We start from the raw sequence: 19465 nt of genomic DNA, 5'->3' as shown, positions 1-19465 counted from the left end.
TTATTATTTATTATCTTAAAACTAATAGATAAATTAAATATATAAATATTATTTTAGAATAATATCTATAAATCTATATTAATTACTTATAAAATAATTAGACTAAATAGCTATTTATAATAGAATTTATTACTAATAATATTAATTTTAAAATTATTAGATATTTCTTATTCTTTACTTTATATAATTTTAATCTCTATATAAGATTTAAGCTTATTCTATTTAATTATTATCTATAAACTTATAATACTTACTAATTTATTTTAATTATAAAATAAATATAAGAATATTACTATATTATTATAGTTATTATTTAAGCTTACTATAAATACTATATTAATTAGAAATATTATTTTACTAGATATTATATTAAGGGCTAATTAATTTAATTAAATACTAAGAATATTATAATCTTATATTCTTAAAAAAAATTAAACTAAAAAAATCTAGATTTCTTCTTTATTAAGAGAATTATTAGCTCTTATATTTATAAACTAGACCTATTTAAGAATATAAAAATATATCTAATATTTTATATTAAATTATTATACCTAATTATTAAAAACTTACTATCTAGATAAGAGGAAACTAAACCCCTATATATTAAAATTAATAATATTAAGAAATAAGAGATTAAGAAAGTAATTAACTCTTACTAAAATTACTATAACTAAAATAATTATCTATATTTAAAATATATTATTAAGTAGATTAAATACTCTATTATTACTAAAATTCCTACTAGCTACTTAAAGAATATTACTAAATATATTATTATTTATTATTACTGCTACCCTAGAAAGTCTAGATCTTAAAAATACTTTACTAGAGCTTAGTCTAAAAGAGGGAATACTATTATAGTATAGTTATATACTTATCTAGTTAAATTCTATCTTAATTATCTACCTTTACTCCTATATTTAAGCTATATTACCCCTAATCCTGTTATAGCTCTTTAAGCTATGTCCTTATCCTAACCTAACCCCTACCTATTATACCTGTATGCAGATAGCCTGAATATACACCCTACTGTTAGCTACACCTACTGCCTGCCTGCTCCCCGTGACAATATAGTTACTTATTTTAATTTAAAATAAGTATAATTTAATATAGTAACTACCTATCTTAATATAATAATTAAGGATTAAAAGATTTATATATACTAATTAACTAGTTTTAATAAATAAGATAATATAGTATATTTACTACTCCAAGCCTTATATAAATTATAATAATTAGTATTTTTTTAATATAAGGAATTCCATAATATTCTAGTAAAAATTAGTATAAAAGTAATTAATAAAGACTTATACTTCTATTATAATCTAGATTAGTAGCTAATACTTATTATTTATATTAATAATATAATAGTTACTAGCCCTAATAAAGTAAATATTTAATAATTTATAGATAAGCTAGAAAAATATTTTAAATTAAAGTAATTAAGTAAATCTATATAGTTCTTGAAATATAATATTTATAGACTACTTAGTAATCTAATATTAATATCTTAATATATATATATTTAAAAGATACTCTATAAATAGAATTTCTATAATCTTTAACTATATTATATACTAATAATTCTAGAATAGAAATTAACTAGAGAGATACTAGATACTAGTAATATTATTCTAGATACTATATATACCTCTACAGGTAAAGATAATATTACCTATTATTAAAAGCTAACTAGATTTTTAAATTAGATTATTATTTAGACCTAACTAGATATTTAATATATAATAATATAACTACTATAAAGAAATTATAATTTTAATAAGTTAGATTATAATATAATTAAATAAGTTTTTTAATATTTAAAAAAAATCTTAGACTATATAATAATTTTAGGCTATTTAAATAATTTATTATATATATATATTAATACCTCTTATATAGATTATAAAGATAAGAAATTAATAAAAAGCTTTATATTTTTTATATTTAGAGTACTAATTATATAGAGATTAGTAAAGTAATTATTAGTTACTTTAAGTTTAATTATTACTAAATTTATTATATAAGATATAGTAATAAAGCTAGTTATATAATTATAAAAGCTATATATAGCTATTAGACTAGAAAAGTTTATAAAAGATATTATATCTTTATATACTAATTCTATAAATACTATTACTTTAGTAAAAAAGCTAAATTATATATCTATATTCTACTAGATAGATATTTACTACTTCTTTATTAAAGAGGTAATTAAAAATAGTAGAATTTAGTTATAAATAGTTAGTAGAGAGGATAATATTACTAACAGGCTAATTAAGGTATTACTAACTATAAAATTTAATAAATTTATTAAGAGGTTAGGTTTTAGCAGGTTAGAGATAGACTCTAAATAGCTTCATGAAATAGATGTGTTGCTAAGGGGGGTATGTTAGAGTGCTATACTTAATGAATGCAACCAGCACCACCATAAAGTAGCATCACCATAAAGAAGAAGATAGTGACACGTGACTACTTTATGTATTTAAGGCCACTGTTTTCTTCTAGATCTCCATGTTTCTTCCAAGCATCTCTCTATTTCCTAGTTAGACTAATTGAATCCATTTCGGTCAACTTTCTACCGTCATAGTTTGACGACCTCTCATCATTGTATATAGTCCCGCTTATTCCAGACACAATAAGCAGGTATCGTAAGGTAAGACCAAGAAGACTAGTGTACACTGATCTGATCTGCATCATCATTGGAACTGCAGAGTAACTGTTAACTGTCAACTAACTAGTTAGTGGTAACTGGTAAGTCAGTACTCCGTAAGTATCAAGTCAGCAGATAATTAAGGTAGTCACCGAGCATCACCGAACTCAACCTTGGAAGATCATGTCATGCCAAAAAGGGTAAACCTCGGTACTTTTTCACCAAATCATGCGAAGTGAATCATCTAGAAGGGAGATTGGGGAGATTGTCCGCGAGTCTACAAATGCCGTATATGCTCCCATTGTCGGATCCGGTTGTCCCTGGGCAATCTTCTCCTTCCCCCCCCCCCTGAGGTTGCTTTGATTGTACGGAGTACTCCATACACAGTGTGAGGATTGTTAACTTACTCTGGTAGCACTACTTGTCTTGTCTTGAACTTAGCCTGGAAGAAGTTCCGTCCCCTCGGATTCAGACTAATCCTGGGGAAGAGGAGGAGTAGGGATAAGAATCAACGGCATACCCCGGAGTCCCCTACAAATGGACTCCAAATCGACGTCGACCCCAGAAGATAAAATTAAAGCCCGACTGGTAAATTAAATCAATCCCCGGGGCGGAGAAAAACCCGGGGTAGAGTGATTGGCTGCTTAGTGGAGTAGATCTGGTAGATCCTGCTAGATACAATACTGAGTATTCTGTAAGTAGTAGTAGACTAGTAGTAGTAATTATGCATCAAGGCGAATTTATGAGAACTATCTATCCGTCTGAACGCCTTGCTTACGGATTCAAAGCGGTTGATCGGTAGTGATCGCTACAGGCCCGTCTGGCATGTGAAACCACGATCTGGTTGAGAAAAAAAAAATCTCCAGATGGATGCATGAAGTGAGACGGCGGTGACATGAATTGATGTATTCTAGTATCTACATACATGCAGGATGCCCGCATCACTGCCCCATGAATAGTTACACATACAAATGAAATGCGCCTGGCCCATAAACGAGAGGAACGAAAGAGATAGGTCAATGCATCCGGATACATTACACCATCACCCTGGCTCGTTTTCGCGAACCAGGGGCCCCTTGATCTCGCTCGTGAGCGACGTCACGGACCAATCGCCTGTTGAGTATCTGTACGGGATACTCATGTCGCTGTTGTGACGGGACAAATGGGTTCGTCGCGGGGTGTATTGAGGCGGATTCCTGCAGATATCGTACACATTCCCCACTGGTTGGGTGGACGTCCTGATCTCAGTGTATGTATTCATCTCGATAGTGCGGAACACCTCGAGACGGTCCATGGGCAAATCCTCGTAGAGACCGTAGTGGCGCGACCGGACTCGGGATGGCTTCGAGATCGTTATCGACGACCGGAGTTGTTTCATGGAGCGAGTGCGCCGGCCTGTCGAGCTATCATTCTGGTAACTGGGCCCGAGAAGGCGGGGCAAAAAGAACGCAATTAGAGGTCGCAATGCAGGGGCCGAGGCGCAGATCTAAAACCGTCAGTCAGGACACACGCAGGGCTGAAAATGAGTAAAAAAAAAAAAATTGGCAGGTCCTACCAAGCCGATATTAATTTCCACCGTGGCGGCGAGAAGAATCGGCCACCCAACCCAGGTCGTATCGTAGGATGCAATCATGCTTTTCCACACGTACACGGTTCGAACAGAGCCGGCGACGTCGACCACCAGGCCTAACGCAAAGATCGACATCGTCGCGATCCGTTGTCGGGTCGGGAGTTTCAGGTTCCAAATCAAGGGCATGGGTATGAGAGTGACGACAAAGTCGGTAAAGATGTTGATAACGCTGGCGGAAAACACAATCGCCCCGTCATCAAGACACGAGTAAGGGGACGAGGGCATCAGATCCCAGTATGCATGAATAGGACTATCTGGATTAGTTGTTACAACGATCAAGGATCAGAAACGACGGCACAACTTACTGACACTGGAAGAGGCTGAGACCCATGAAGAGGACGCTGGATACTGCCACAGCGTTCATGGCTGCAATCAAAGCAAGATTGTATGCCTGGTAAAGGCCCTTGCCTCCTGCCCCCAAAATACGCTTGCAGAACCACAGAAACGAGAGCTTGGTCAACGATGCCGACAAGGAGAAGAGGATTTGGAACGTGAGGTTGAGTTTGGAGACCGTGGGGAGCCATTCTAAGGGTACATCCCACATATGTCGGTCCCATCCGTAGTAGAATGAGGCCACTGAGATAACAGCGGCCATGGCAATGCCAAACAGCTAACCCTAGGGTTAGAACGCTGGAAGGCCAGGCAGAGAAGATGGCGGCAAGACGTACCAAGCCCAAGATAATCAACAGATCATCCATACCAGCCGTACACGTTATTTTCACCCGGGTGAAGATACGCAGGCCAGTCACAATAGTGGCCAAAGCTGAGCAGACAATGCTAACGATGAGTACTGAATGTCCGCGAGTAATAGGGTTTATGTAGTTCGGTTCGGGCCATGATGCCAGCACCTCCGCTGGAGGTAACTGCATGTCTGCGATTGAAGGATCGAAGTGTAACCAGGAAAGTCTATGCTGAACGATAGTAGAGAAAGGAATGGGCGGGGGAATTTGGCTTGACGTTATTGGTCTCGACGGAATCCAAGTATAACTGTCAGTAACCCAGAATGAGATATGATCACACTGGCCATCTCAGTACGCCGCGAGGAAGAAAGAAAGAGATGGTCTCTGGGTTACCGCCAAAGATGACGAGCTCGAGGGTCCAAACCAGCGCAGTCAAGGGTGTAGTAGGGAAGAAAGATATCTTATACCTCCTCCTCCTCCTCCTCCTCCTCCCCCAGCACGCGGAGACAGGGCAGGGAACGGGGAGAATCCAATAGCGCACTAGTGTGAGCACCAAGGATTGATTTCATGCATTCATTATTATTGTTTATTATTATTCTGTATTTTTCGACCTTGGAATATCCGCCGTTTGGGGTGACTATCACTACCTGTAAGTTCGTCCAGACTGTCTCAGCTGGCGAAAAGGTATCCAATGACAATAATTCTGCTCAGAAATACCTTGGGATAGCAGACGCCATGGTAAAAGCAGTAATCTTCCAGCCACTCCTAATGTTTTGCATTCGGTATTCTATGGTGATAGGCAGATCCGGCGAACTATCGTTCACCAATTTCTCCACCGCGCATGTGGAAATACCGAGTGGTCAATCCGGAGAAGGACATCATTCATGGGAATCTCGGGCGAGAATTCGGCACTTCTACAGAGTGCAGTACACAGATCCCCTGGCTCAAAGTCAATAAGCTAATTTTTAGTTGCATTACCGAGGGTTTCTGATTTGATCGAGCTTCATACACAGGGGAGGGTTTGTGTAGGATTCAGCGACTCTCTAACACCCTGAATTATGGGCCCTGTCAGCTCAACGGGATCACTTCGAATTCGGATCTTAGTGCGTGTCGGAACTGACTTTCGACCAGAGAGAGACACAAGATATAACACTGTAGCAGTCTCTATCCCCCTTTTAGAGAGGGAAACTCGGCTTCAACGGCTCTGGTCAGGTATTTCCCTGCATTATCGCCTCCTTTTGAATCACTTGAATCACTTGAACAAATCCCCAATCGTTTGGGACAAAATAAGGGAGAGACTCCTGTAAAACCCAGATCTGGGGAGAGAACATCCGAGGTCTACGGCAGAAGCAGCCCATCAACTTGGCCTTCCTTCGATTCGGTTCCAAGTTCTCAAGTCCACTAACTGGGAGGGCTTTTCCTGATTCATGCAAATAAGGTAGAGTTTGAGGCACTACTAAACCTAGGTATAATGAGCCTTACCTAGAAGATATCCGGATGAAAAAGGTTCCTTCATAACGAACATTGAACAACAGCGAATTGTCCTCGAAACCGGCGGATGAGCTACACCTTGTACAGTACATGAACCGGAAATATTCGTAGAATTGCAAGCCTGGAAGTGACATCTGAATTCGTCCCTGGGGTTCTTGAATCAGTTTATTCTCCTGGCAATCGTCTTGACATCCTTGCGCCAGACATCACATACTGTGCGTTGTCCGTTAAACTAACGTACTTCATAAACAGTCTTCTACTCCCACTACCAGATACTGCGGCATACAGTTCCTGGGTGAAGAATTTTTTCATCCGAGATCTCTTCTACATCCATCTAATTGTCTGCTCTGCGAGCTGTTATTGTCATCTCATGGCATTGGTTACACAGCGGGTGCCAGTTCGAGCCAGGCATTCGTTGATATGGTTTAACCAAGTGAACAGTTTCGAAACGGCTCGCCAATCGAAAAAAGCTCCTAACCTTCCTATATTTGGAAAACCGTGATCTCGAATGGTACAGGTCTAAGGAATTTCCGGCTTTCTTCCTATTAGCTCTATGTGAGCATGCTATCCCTCCAGCAGCTCGGCAATATACCGGACTGCTTCCTGACTCTGACATCGATCGGGGAGAGATAAATCAAGATTATTTGTTATAACCAGGCCTGTTACATGTGGTTTCTTTGCCCTATTGGCTCGTCGATTCCTTCGTGAGTACGGAGTATAGGCGGAATTCGTGCCGGAGATCGGTATATGGACAAAGGGAAGCATATCATGATTCTCTAGACAGTCATCAAGCAATTTCTCCCACCTCCTGGATTTTTAATGCGGACTTCTTACCGGTATTGAAATGGCTATTTTTAAAGGTATTGCTTGGCTAAATATGTAGAAGATTTTGTTCATCAGAGGATATCTTTCTTCATACACTGTACTTAGTCTGTTTCTCAATAGCAGTGACCATTACAATACCTGCTTTATGGCCACAACTAACCCCCGCCTACGTACAGAATAAAAATGATTGGAAAACCATTCCTATATTGAATACGGGAGACCCGTCTCCAGGGGTCATGGTCGGTCGAGCAGTCGTTGAAAAGTGTACTTCTCGCACAGGGTATTCGTTATGCGAATCGGCGCTGTCACTTCTAACCCCATATCAGTGACCTCAGAGAACAGCGCTGCCGAGCTATACAAAGAGTATAAGAAATACAAGGTTCCGCTTAGCATGACTGTTTCCCCAACATGAGATCTTCGCAGCTCATGAATATGTATGTATAGAAGCCGGTCTCATCTGCTTTTACATCCCTGGTAATCCACTTGCCGCTGCACTTATACATATCCATATGCAGTGTAAATTAGGCGTTTTTGTTCAGTGAATAACATTGAAACAATATATTCTCCCAAATACCTTCACCTGGTATTCCTTGGATGTTAAAATGCAGGGCCATTGCAGTTTGGTCTTGAAGACACGCCCTGTTATAAGCCGCCGTAGAGAGCTGGGTAGAAGAAGTCCTCGAGTAAAAGAAGTGATCTCTCAGCAAGCATCTCCTTTCTTTGCCTCTAGAATATGCATGGTCCATATGTCATCCAGGTATCTTGCAGTAGGCCTAACGTGCAGGACGCGGACACCTAAAAAATCACGTATTACTCGGCGTGTCTCTTTTATGAACACCAGGAAAATATTTATAAAAAGCATGGGGCTAAACAACGTGCTTTTAATGGTGATTCTGCAATGTAGGAGCGAACGATAGAGATGTATTTTGATACTAGGAGCAAATGACAGAGGCATGGCTACCTTTCTTTGGTCCTATATATATATACAGGAGTTGAGATAAGAACAGTATAAAATAATCTCCGGCAACGCATGCCTTGGTGATTTTCACAGCATCCAGGTGCTTAAGATCTATTGATAGCTTGAATTGTGTAATGATCCTATCAAAGCTGGACTACAATGTGAAGGTCACTCCTTGAAAAAAAATTGAAATGTAGATATATAGAAGGTATATTGTGTTAAACGATCAGTACATAATCACCCAATGCACAAGGCTTGACAGGAGGCTGTGACGGAATTTTAGTGTACCGGACTCCGAGACAAGAGTTTCTAAATTTGTTCAATCGCCCTTCTAGGTCGAAGTTCCGCTGCAATGGTGGCCGTTAGTATGGACTAGTGGGAATTAGACCTGCGATGAAGGTACTCGTACGGAGTATTCATCTCGACATCGTATGCGGCTCCAGGTACTCCGTATCCCGTCGAGCATTGCAGGCCAGCTGTCGCATACATAGGTAACTGCATCATGGGGTGGAATTGCCTCCTGGAAGTTGAAACTGACATGGCATATTATACCTGACTCCGCCAGTTGACTGGAGTCGGAGTCTAGCCAATAGGTGCGAAAGGAAGAAAAGCCCCAGGAAAATAAGAAGAAGCAGTCGGAAGAGTTCAATATTTTATGCTGGGGTTTTGTGCTTTATATGCGCTTACCCCTGGACTGAACTCCTATGTATAGTGCCCAATGAACTTCGTTGGATGGAGACATGCGGTGAAACACAAAAGACCAACCAACTGTCATCCCTGGTGTCATCATCTTTGCGCCCAGGCAATTTTCCACATCCAATAATAAGATTATCTTTCAGTAGGAAGTGTACTCCATGGGGAGTCAGGCGGGTTGCGGCCGCAGATCAAGTAAAGTATCCTTGGGCCTCAACTTCAATCGCGAGAGACCGCGCACTGTGCCGAATTTTACCTCTGTATCCACCTGGTTATCTGTAGTTTTTCCTCCGGATAGAATGGGAGCATCCCACCCGAAGAAAAGATATCTATCTCCTTTCACAAAGAGACATCGTCATTTAGAATTCGCAGGGGTAAGTTGTTTCACACATAACGTCTGCCATGCCGGAAAAAAATTTCAATTCATGCAGCCCGAAGGCCTGGACGGCAGAGTCTGCATGATATTAGCCAATGACTGGAGGTCAAATGGAACGGATATTCCCGTCTGACGTCTACTCACACTGTGGGATTCTGAAACGGTGAAACAGGGGTCTGGATCGGCCTGGCCTAAATCACATCGTCCAACCCATCTTTTTGTCTCTTTTCATTCCGTGGGAGTCGTGCTGGATGGGATTTGCTGAGGTGGGAGGAGGGGTTTTGCAGTTGGCTCGGGGATGGCTTCAATGTCCCCAGTTCTTGGAATGATTTGGCATGAATTCGAGGGGCCTTGGTAGAAAACGCCTCTGAAGTTCTGAATACAAACTGTTTTTGTTCTCTTGGATTCTAAAATTGGTACCCAAATCCGATGCTGGTGAGTGAGCATTGACTTGGCCCGTGTAGTGTATATTAAGAGATATCCACCACCACTACGTCGACTTTCGATCCACCTTCTTCTCCTCTCTTTTGTCTCTTTTCTTCCCTTCTTTTCGTCCCCGTTTTCTCCTCATTTCACCTTTCACTTCTCGCATTCGTTTTCTACTCGTTGCTCTGGGAATTGACCTGAATTCTTTCGTTCAAATTCAGCTTTGTTCTTTGTTCTTACTTCGAGGGCGCTCTTTGGCTAGACTGTCCGATTTCGTTCTTTTCCCTTTCAAGTCTCAAAAACTCCGTACTTTAATCAACTATGGAGGCACACATTGCTCCTCCTGCCGACGCAGGCGTAGCTCATGGTCACGCTGCAGAGACCATAGCTCCGGTCCCAGCGGACGTGCGCCACAACCATCACCACGACCAACATGCTGCCCCTACGCCTCATCGCGACGAGAAGAGCTGGAGCCAGGAGCGTCTGACCCCACGACCAACCTTTTTGGAAAACCTCGCCAGCTCGCGAAATTCCCAGTTTATGCTCGATCGACACAACTCGGGGGAACTGGACCGTTACTTTGTATGTCTCGGAATGGCTTTGGGAGAGCGGGTGGAACTATACTAACGCGCTGTGAATGACTAGCATGGACCGAGAGATATGGATAAACACTCCAAATGGCCCATCATGCTTCGAATGCATGGTAGCATCATGCCCAAGTTGATCCTTCCCCTTGCCTTTGTCGCAGCTTGGTCGACTTTGATCACATGTATCTCGCGCTTCGTCCACAACCGTAAGTAATAGACCAGGCTAACAGGGGGATTTGATGTGTGCTGATTTCCTGCTTCTCTTCCCAAGTGAGCGTGAACAATATTCTCCTCACGGTTTTGGGTTTTGTTGTTGGTCTGTCGCTTTCATTTCGCAGCTCCACCGCTTATGAAAGGTACGATGACGTCTATCGACTTGATTTTACATGTATGCGCCTAACATGGATAGATGGGCGGATGGCCGTAAATACTGGTCGACACTGATTCAAGTTTCCCGAAATCTCTCTCGCACCATCTGGATCAACACCTCTGAACGGAACGGAGAGGAGGGAAAGCAAGACCTTTTGAAGAAGCTGTATGTCATCGCCCAGCGAAAGCCGCATAATCGATGTTTCCATTTTTCTGACAGGGTCTAGGACTGCCATCAACTTGATTCTTGCTTTTGCCGTTGCCCTGAAACATAAGCTACGATTTGAGCCCGATGTCGGATACGAAGACTTGGCTGGTCTAGTTGGATATCTAGACACCTTCGCCAAGGAGGCACACGACCGCGAGAGGCTCCTGCCCAAGAGAAAGTCCTTCTGGAAGTCCACGGGTGAATACCTGGGCGTCTCATTTGCCGAATCCAACCCGAGAAAGCTCGTCAAGCGCTCCAAGAAGCCTTTGGGCCATCTTCCTCTGGAAATTCTCAACTATATCTCCGCATATATCGACTCTTGCATTGCCAACCAGACCCTTGGATGCAGTCTCCATCAGAGCCAAGCCAGTATGTCTACTCCTCCTGGATGTAGTAGCCTAGCCGTTCCACTAACAGAACCTCCTCACCAGTCGCTGCCATCTGCCAACTGAACGAGGTTGCAACCGGCTGCGAGCGTATCCTCGACACTCCTCTTCCGGCCGCCTACAGCATCTCAATTGCCCAGATTGCGTGGATCTACGTCCTTGTTCTTCCGTTCCAGCTTTACAACTCCCTCGAATGGATCACCATCCCCGGTTCAATTGGTAATAGCCCCCTGACCCCCCTCTCTCATCTCATAAATTCCAATCAACCTCCATTCTTACAATCTTCACAGTGGCCGCCTACATCATCCTCGGCCTGGCAACCATCGGCAGCGAAATCGAGAACCCCTTCGGCCAGGACGTCAACGATCTCCCCCTGGATACATACTGTCGACAGATCGCCCTAGAGCTTGACATCATCACGGGCATGCCCCCACCCAATATCGACGACTTCATGAACCGCGAAGACAACCTCGTCCTCTACCCGCTCAGCATGTGCAGCCATCAGGTCTGGAAGGAGCGCAGCGTCGCGGAAATCCGCGAGGCTCTCAAGGCAAAGGTCGTGGCCAACTGTTCGCCGTCGGTATCCAATGCCCCGACTATGTTTGAGGAGCTTAGCGCGCGGATGAAGCAGAGTGTTTAAAAACCGAGAAACGAATTCCGGCGAGATATATCCGTGAAGGTAAAAAAAAAAAAAAAAACAACAACAACAGAAAAAAAAAACAAAAAACAAATAAACAGACAAACAGACAAACCAAAAAAAAGACCATTCGTTAGTTCTGTCTGCGTCTTCTGCATGGGAATTGGGCGGCGTCTCTATATCAGCGTTTGAGATTTGATTGTTTTTGTTGGTGGTCTCTTGCTATATTTTTTTTCTTTTTTTTTTTTTTTTTGCTCATCAGGAGTCTCTATTGAGCAGCACCAACACCACTCATTACTACTATCTTTGTTTCAATATCTTGGCTTTGTGAGGATAAAAACTAGCTTATATACAAGAAAGTATATCTAGTCTAGAATATTAGATATACATTTCACAAATAAGATTGAGGCCTGGTAAGATCTGCTCTTTCTGAATCAAGTCGGGCTGAAATGCCTTCTGTGTAAGTCACCCAAATGGTGATTGACTAATGAGGCTATCTGTTATCGAGTCCATGTTGGTTCGTGTTCACTAGAGGTCGCTGGTGGGTGACCGACGGACCAGCTTTTCTGTCCGGAAATGCAGACAGTGCTTCACATGGCCATCACGCAAACGATTATAGCATTCGCTGCGTAATAAACACGGATAGCGCAGAGCAACCGCATACCCTCTAGAGTCGCAGTGCGTATTGATGGTGATGATGATGAAAAACGCGTGTGGAAATTGTTCATCTCCACAAGCACAACCCCCCTCCCCCCAAATTATGGCGCGAATAGCCCAATCCCAGATCCGTGAACGAGAGCTCCTAGGAAATTCCCCTTCGCGCACACTCTCCACGCCACGCTCCCCACGGTATCCGACCCAGTGTTTCCGCCAATCCAGGAGCTGACTGCGGCAACGACGGCCGGGGCATCTTGCCGGGGGATGCGAATCCAGATGAATTTATCGGTTGGTTCGGAGTGGGATGTCTCGGGCGAGACTTTGAGGATGTCGATTGCGATTGATGTTCCCGAGAGGCCGAGGAATTGGTGGAGCGCTGCAGTTAGGTAGGTCCGGGCAGTGAGGGGGTCAATGGGTTGGCATTGAACGGCGGTGGATGTGCCTGGTTGATGGATTCTGAAATTTTTTTTTCATGATGTTAGTAGGGGTTGTTTAGTAATTTGAATGGGTGCATTTTTTTTTTTTTTCGCTGTCTTACAGTTGAAGTTTGAGATAGGTCCATGGAGGATTGCGCGCGGTGAAGTTAATGGTGTTGAAAGAGTCCTCTGTCGCTTTTCGTTTCGTGGAGGCCATTTCTACAATTATGCTGGGCAATCGGACGACGAATCCTGATATTAATATAGATGTCTGGTGGTTTGTAGTTGATCGGGGTTTCAAGGAGGTCGTGCGTCAAAGATGAGGGGGGAGTTGCAGGGAGAGAAAAGTGAGGAAATCTCTGTGATGTCAGGCAAGGTTCTTTCTGTGTTGACTCCCGGCAGCCAGATGGAGGCAACCAAGAGCATCATAGACACCAGAGAACATCATTTTTGCTGTGAAGCGCCTTCTAGCTGTCCGCGAATTCGAGTCAGAAACTCATCTCGACTCTCATCTCCAATGTCGATATCCTTGATACGGAGGATTTTGTCGCGAGATCGCAGTCCCTTTTCGACGCGGATATCGGTCTTGGGGAATTTCAGCACCTAAACTTGTTATCATTTCGGTCATATTTATCAAGACTCCAAATAATAATCATAATAGAAATACAGAAATAGCTATAGGAGACAGAATGACCCATAATGCAGGAAAAGTAAGGCATACCTCTGAAAAAACACGCACTGTAGCGGCATTGGCCTTTCCTCTCTCTGCAGGACTAGAAACACACACTCCCACTTTCTCTGCTCCAACGAGGGAAATGCCTTCGCGTCTTCCAGCGGTATTGGGCTGTACTCTGCAGGAGATATATAGAGTGTTTAGTCTTGGATGGGCCATCCCTAGAGGTGCGTTCGCTAAGCTTGATTTTGGGATAGGTTGCCCAATTAAACGAAACAGTGGATGTACCGACATAGCGAACGCAGGCCTTAGAATCGATATCTTCAGTAGTTGAATCCGTAAATAAAGAGCTGACAGGAAGCTGGTATATGTGGAGGATCAAGTTGTTGATGCGATCAGGAAGAGTGGAAGAATTGAGGTCTCTTGGCTGCCATTGGCTGATTTCTGAACATCTTCAAGTCAACCACCAGTCTATCCCTCTGCTGTATTAAATCCTTATAAAGACTAAATAAATTAATAGATGTATATACAATAATATCTTCATATGCTTTGCTATTTCTTTTCTTTCTTTTAGAGAACTTACAAAGGTAATTATCATAGTAGGATTTCTCTCACCACGCAAAAATCACATCTATACCGGGGCACATCGTCGCATATCAACCAGCCATCTAGAACGCGACATCAGCGTCACAGTAACCAGATAGTTCTGTAGTAGATTGATTAGTCGGCGGAATAAGTGTTACCATGATCCTAAACACAAAACAAAGACTCTTTCAAAGGCTTCTCTTTTTTACACCCTTTATCTTGCCCTGATATTGACGGATTTCACCTTTCCAGATTCAGCCTCTTTCTGCTTCTCTCCACACGGTAAGAATTATATCTAAGAAAAGAAAAGAAAAGAAGAATAATACCTCTTTTGAATATTGAGAATCTGATGTGAAGAGACTTCTGAAAGTTGACAAGACTAACCCCTCATACAGATCAACTTCCAGTCGCAGAGATGGAACCCTCACGTCCTCTAGACGGGAGCCAGGAACAACCCAATCCTGAAATCGAACATCCTGTGGAAAGTAGTCCCCCTGAGCCAGTGGACCGCACTCAAACAGCCGGAGTCAAGAGACCTAGAGAGCATGAGGAGGACGAGGAGGTCGAAGAAGTCCCCCGGCCTCGTGCTCCTAATACCCCGGCTGTCGGAGCTCAGCAGGGGGATCCAACTAGAGAGGAGGTACGTACTATTGAAGGCTGAGTTTGCTGTAGATATCTTCGAATATTGGCTCACATACCTCACTGCAGTCTGGTGCATCTAGGCATCCTGCACGACCCCGGCCGACTCGGTTCACCAAGATAGTGACAATGCCTAATGGCACAAACTTCCTTATGTATACCCCTACTCACGACGAGGATATTACCATTGTCAGCGGCGTTCAAGCAACTTGGAGCATTCATAACTTACCTGACATTTTGTATTTCATCCGTCCCCAACCCGAACATGCTATATCGGCTGTCCCTAGGCACAAGGCAGATTGCTTGATATTTGGCAACGTCGTGAATCACTACGATGTTCTGCCTGTTCAGATCTCATCCCTGGTCGAAGGATGGCGGGTGGAAGCCTGGATGCGTCTGGACGGCCGTATCACGGCAGAGGATATCATTGACCGCGTTATTCCGAAATACAGATCGCAGATTGCACCAGGTGGGATTGAGCTGCGTCGTAGTGAGTTTCGAGAGCTTTTTTATACGACAAGCTGGGGGTGGGGAGATACCTATAAACGGGTGACCCAGGCCATGAAAGCGAAAGGTTTGAATCCAAAGACAAATAGCACCAGAGGATTAACCCCGGGCCTGGTCAGCCCCGAAATGGGAATTTTAAGCTCTCGTATTCCTGTTCCTGAATATGTTGGATCGCAAGTTCGTCCGATTGCCTTTCTTGGACGCCAGGTTTTCCAACACGCACCTCAGGTTTGGTCCCATATTCCTTTAGCACAGCCAACTCTGGCCCCGTTGGGTAACTACATGCTGCCTTTTGTTCGTGCTGTCACTGGAAGCATGCCTTATCCTCCTTATCCTCCTTCTCCTCGCCCTCATCCTCCTGCTCATCCTCCTGCTCGTCCTCATCCCACTGCTATTCATCCTCACCCTCCTGCTATGCATCCTCATCCTTCTGCTCATCCTCAGCTTCCCGCTAGTCATCCTCATCATCCTGCTTATCCTCATCCTCCCGCTATTCATCCTCGTCCTCCTGCTCGTCCTTCTGCTCGTCCTCATCCTGTTCATCCCTTTTCACGTCGAGCAGTCGTGCCAGATAATACTGAAAGGTAATAGCCCTATCTTTCAGCCCGATATAAAGCTAACAGTTTATTCATAGGGATGAGAACAATCTCACTCGTGATGAGAGAAATGCACAGGCTCCTACTGAATACCCACCGCTTCCTCCAGTCGATCAAAACGAGTTGGCCTACCACGGCGGTCCTCCAGCCAGAAGATTCCAAGACGACCCCGACGACAACGGGAGAACTATGGCCTTAGAGGACTACCTTACCAGACACCGTCTCACATTCCATCAGTATATCCATATTCGCTATGAGAGTCGTGTGGAATTTACTATGGCACTGGAGCCAGCAACACAGGATCCATGGGCCACTCTCGATGGACAGAGAGACTAACTAGCCTAAGCGGTTATGGATTGGCCAGAATATCTCTGTCGATGGAATATCTGGTATTTTGCAGATAGGGTGAGCTGTCTGGGGTTTGTAATTTACTGTTGTCTCTGGGGCTTTTGTGTACGGGCGCTTTTGCGACGATTCAGCGATGGATGTGCATACGGAGGGGATCGGGTTGGAAGGGACACAGAAATGTATGAGTATTTTCTTTACATAGGCACAGCCTGTAGGTAACTGAAATGAAATGCAATGATTCTAGCTATGTCAATATCTTGCAAGCTACCTGTATCATTTACTATGCCAGTTATGAGATGACACTTTACATGAAGTTCCTCGGTCTACAAGGAATACTAACACAACACCCATGGTAGACACCAGATTGTACTCCAGAAGAAACAAATATTAGTATGGGAGAAATCCCACTACTAATATTCAGGTGCCAATGGCCTTCTGTCATATATTGTGTTTCATTGTCAAAAGCATAACAATCAACCCTGAAACACCACCACCTAAAAGAGTCACCAGTATGTGACCTTCTATATCTATTGTCATAACAGAATCTTCATTGTCACTAACTGAATGAATAAGAGACTCTTATTCTAAACATAGATACCACGCAAGCATTATTGAGAAGGTAGGAGTGGCTGGGCTAGAGTAACAGCAGGAGGCAACTTATAAAACAGGATACGGCCTTTTTCTTTTCAGGATTGACTCTAGAAATATTCTCACTTCTTCTCCCTGGTGGCTGGTGTCTCCTATTCCGGCCCTGAGCTCGTCCAGAAGCTCAAGTGCCAACCCCATGGAGAGCACATAGAACCTCGTGCTAGACGACCAAAGGTGTTGGACATATAGCTGATATGGGATTCATTTTGAAGGTCGAAGTCCCCTTTACCTCGGGGTAATCTTAGGGAATACAATATTACAGGTCGTAACGTCTGTAGGCCTTGATAAGTGCGGGATCGATGCAACTCCGGGCCGGCAGCGCGAGATGAGTGAATATCGATATCTTCCTCGACCAGCTGCCCTCAATTAGAATCTACCTCGCCCGATTAGGAGTTCTATACCAACCTCCCTAATTGTTCAGCGGCCAGAAGAGAAGAACAATAGGTTTTCTTCTTGGACTTTCAATATGGAGGTTTTTCTGTGGTCTTCTTCTCCTTTCCTTGGGAGAACCCTCGTCGCTTCAGTCATTCTCGCAACGTTACTGGACCCTTTTCTCACAGAATTTCCCGATATTTTCCGCTGACATCAGCGTTCAAGAGACCTATTACTTGATTCTCAAAGAAGAAAAAAAGATTTGATTTTAGGTACAGTGGCTGATCTACGAGTGCTCTGTTCATTTCGTGATGGTGGACCTTATTGGCTAGGGCTAACGGACTTTATATAGTAAACCATAACAATGTCCGCCACTACGAAGGAGACCCCGGAGGTTATTAAGCCTCAGAATGATTCTAAGAACCGGATCTCGAAGAAGAAAGCAAACAAGAAAGGTGAGCTCCACCCCCCCTTGTCATTCGCCCCAGTACTAACAATCCGCAGCGAGATGTGTCCCTCGACAGGATAGCCCTAACGTTAGGGACCCTCGCAACCGCACCCTCCTCCACCCCGAACAAGCACACTGGTCCTGGACACATCTCCCTGATATTCTGTATCAGTTCAAGCCTGAAGGCAAAGTGAGCCGCAATACGGAGCCGCCGCGAATGACATACCCAATTCACGGGAGATACTTGAGGGAGTTGTCTGTCCTCCCAGATAACATCTCATCAGCGGTGGAAGAGTACCAAGTCGAGGCGTGGATGCGTCTTGATCGCCGTATCCACCTCAAGGATATCACAGACCGCATGCATCCTGACTTCCGAGTGAACCAAAATGCCCTGCAGCAGCGAGGCGTGCGGTTCCGGCAGGCATTCAACATGATTGCCTGGGACTCGGGAAACAAGCGTAGCCGCGAGCTCGAGGCGCAGGTCCTGAAAAAGATGGAAGAACAGGGTCTCGATCTCAGTGCCAACAGCACTCGTGGTCTGACACCCGGCTTAATCAACCCTAATCTTGGGGAGGAGGGAGGCCGCATCCCCAACCCCCCAGGCTACTCCGATGAAAAACGCAAAGAACGTGCGAAGCGCGCAAAGAAGGTCCAAGCCGGTCCGTCGCGCGCACTAGATACCATTCTCAAACCCGAGTGTCTTGTCGACGAGTCCATGATTATGGAAAGTTTCGTGCCCTACGATGAGTCCCTCGAGCATCCCGATGCCGCCCTGCCTGTCATTCGAGGGGAGATCCCCGACGACCAACTCCCTTCCACCGTGAACATGCAAGACCTGGATCTATCTCTGGGATTCACTCTCCCCACACCGCAGCCTAAGCGCGAGAGGACCCCGATGCGCCCTCGCCCAGCTTATAGAGGCTGCGACCTTTCGATTTTCAACCCATCTTCCACTGTTTCTCCCTGGGGCTTTTGCAATGCGCAATGCTACCCGTTCATTCGGGAAAATCCCAAAGAAACGCTCCAGGAGATTCACCCGACGCTTGGTCTCCCTGACAAGCCGCAGTCTCCAACTCTAGGACTATTCCCACCCGTTGAAGTGATTTGTTTAAACACGGCCGAGGAAAGCGTTCGAGCAAACGTGTTTGACGCAATGCTAGCAGAGTACTATGCTGGTGCGCGGCATCTCGTGGACATGCCATACATGTAGCCTTTTTTTTTTTTTTTTTTTTTTTTTTTTAATCTTTCTATAATCTTTACAGCTACGATGGAAAGTCACCGTCGCCATCGAACTACAACCAACCAACCAACCCTCAGCTAGGGCTTGGTTTCAGTTTTCTTCTCTTCTCTTTCAGCGTTAATGTTCATAATCATATACCCGTGATACTGATTCCAGTTACTGTTTCTGTTTCTTTTCCTGTCTCTTTTCTTTTTCTTCCCTCTCTTTCTCTTTCAGCGTTCATGATCACATGCCTGCGGCTCGGGTTCCGGTTCCTGTATCCTGTACATTATGTTTCGATCGAATGGGTTGCAGCGGGAAGTTAGCTTAGCTTGGGTTGTCATGTCATTTAGGAGTTGTTGGCGTTGTTTCTATGTTGAATGCGAGGCATGCATGCATGGCATGGCTGGGGTGTGTTTCTGCACTGATGTATTAATA

The 19465-nt window shown here is 43.8% G+C and overlaps 7 protein-coding genes across 7 annotated transcripts; 4 read left to right on the top strand and 3 right to left on the bottom strand.

Annotated features, from left to right (window-relative positions):
* Positions 1-3126: 3126 nt before the first annotated feature.
* P175DRAFT_0506338 (uncharacterized protein) lies at positions 3127-5152 on the bottom strand (the record flags this gene model as incomplete). Its single annotated transcript, XM_040898187.1, has 6 exons — positions 3127-3184; positions 3333-3362; positions 3784-4139; positions 4209-4533; positions 4589-4893; positions 4952-5152. 6 exons carry the CDS (start codon positions 5150-5152, stop codon positions 3127-3129), a joined length of 1275 nt encoding a protein of 424 aa, XP_040756144.1.
* A 4678-nt stretch (positions 5153-9830) lies between these two features.
* P175DRAFT_0520628 (UPF0187 domain membrane protein) lies at positions 9831-12120 on the top strand. Its single transcript, XM_040899161.1, has 7 exons — positions 9831-10314; positions 10378-10525; positions 10591-10675; positions 10729-10854; positions 10916-11265; positions 11328-11501; positions 11573-12120. Exons 1-7 carry the CDS (start codon positions 10054-10056, stop codon positions 11920-11922), a joined length of 1494 nt encoding a protein of 497 aa, XP_040756143.1. The 5' UTR covers positions 9831-10053; the 3' UTR covers positions 11923-12120.
* Positions 12121-12677: 557 nt separating this feature from the next.
* Positions 12678-13209, bottom strand: P175DRAFT_0506336 (uncharacterized protein; the record flags this gene model as incomplete). The annotated part of the gene is made up of 2 exons (XM_040898186.1): positions 12678-13032; positions 13115-13209. 2 exons carry the CDS (start codon positions 13207-13209, stop codon positions 12678-12680), a joined length of 450 nt encoding a protein of 149 aa, XP_040756142.1.
* On the bottom strand, positions 13018-14062 carry P175DRAFT_049088 (DUF167 domain-containing protein). The gene is made up of 3 exons (XM_040895812.1): positions 13714-14062; positions 13115-13595; positions 13018-13032 (listed from the first exon to the last, which is right to left on the bottom strand). The coding sequence occupies exons 1-2, from the start codon at positions 13957-13959 to the stop codon at positions 13437-13439; spliced, it is 405 nt and encodes a 134-aa protein (XP_040756141.1). The 5' UTR covers positions 13960-14062; the 3' UTR covers positions 13018-13032; positions 13115-13436.
* A 347-nt stretch (positions 14063-14409) lies between these two features.
* On the top strand, positions 14410-15346 carry P175DRAFT_0497867 (uncharacterized protein). Its single transcript, XM_040896380.1, has 4 exons — positions 14410-14515; positions 14577-14897; positions 14949-15052; positions 15119-15346. Exons 2-3 carry the CDS (start codon positions 14666-14668, stop codon positions 15011-15013), a joined length of 297 nt encoding a protein of 98 aa, XP_040756140.1. The 5' UTR covers positions 14410-14515; positions 14577-14665; the 3' UTR covers positions 15014-15052; positions 15119-15346.
* P175DRAFT_0471184 (uncharacterized protein) lies at positions 15043-16457 on the top strand (the record flags this gene model as incomplete). The annotated part of the gene is made up of 2 exons (XM_040895074.1): positions 15043-15910; positions 16102-16457. 2 exons carry the CDS (start codon positions 15043-15045, stop codon positions 16326-16328), a joined length of 1095 nt encoding a protein of 364 aa, XP_040756139.1. The 3' UTR covers positions 16329-16457.
* A 1267-nt stretch (positions 16458-17724) lies between these two features.
* P175DRAFT_0528253 (uncharacterized protein) lies at positions 17725-19018 on the top strand (the record flags this gene model as incomplete). Its single annotated transcript, XM_040899592.1, has 2 exons — positions 17725-17815; positions 17865-19018. 2 exons carry the CDS (start codon positions 17725-17727, stop codon positions 19016-19018), a joined length of 1245 nt encoding a protein of 414 aa, XP_040756138.1.
* Between the last annotated feature and the right edge of the window lie 447 nt (positions 19019-19465).

Source organism: Aspergillus ochraceoroseus (genome assembly GCF_002846915.1).
Source record: "Aspergillus ochraceoroseus IBT 24754 chromosome Unknown P175scaffold_1, whole genome shotgun sequence".
In the NCBI taxonomy this organism is placed as follows: Eukaryota; Fungi; Ascomycota; class Eurotiomycetes; order Eurotiales; family Aspergillaceae; genus Aspergillus; species Aspergillus ochraceoroseus.
The sequence above is the reverse complement of the archived record's forward strand: the minus strand, read 5'-3'. Positions and strand labels throughout refer to the sequence as shown.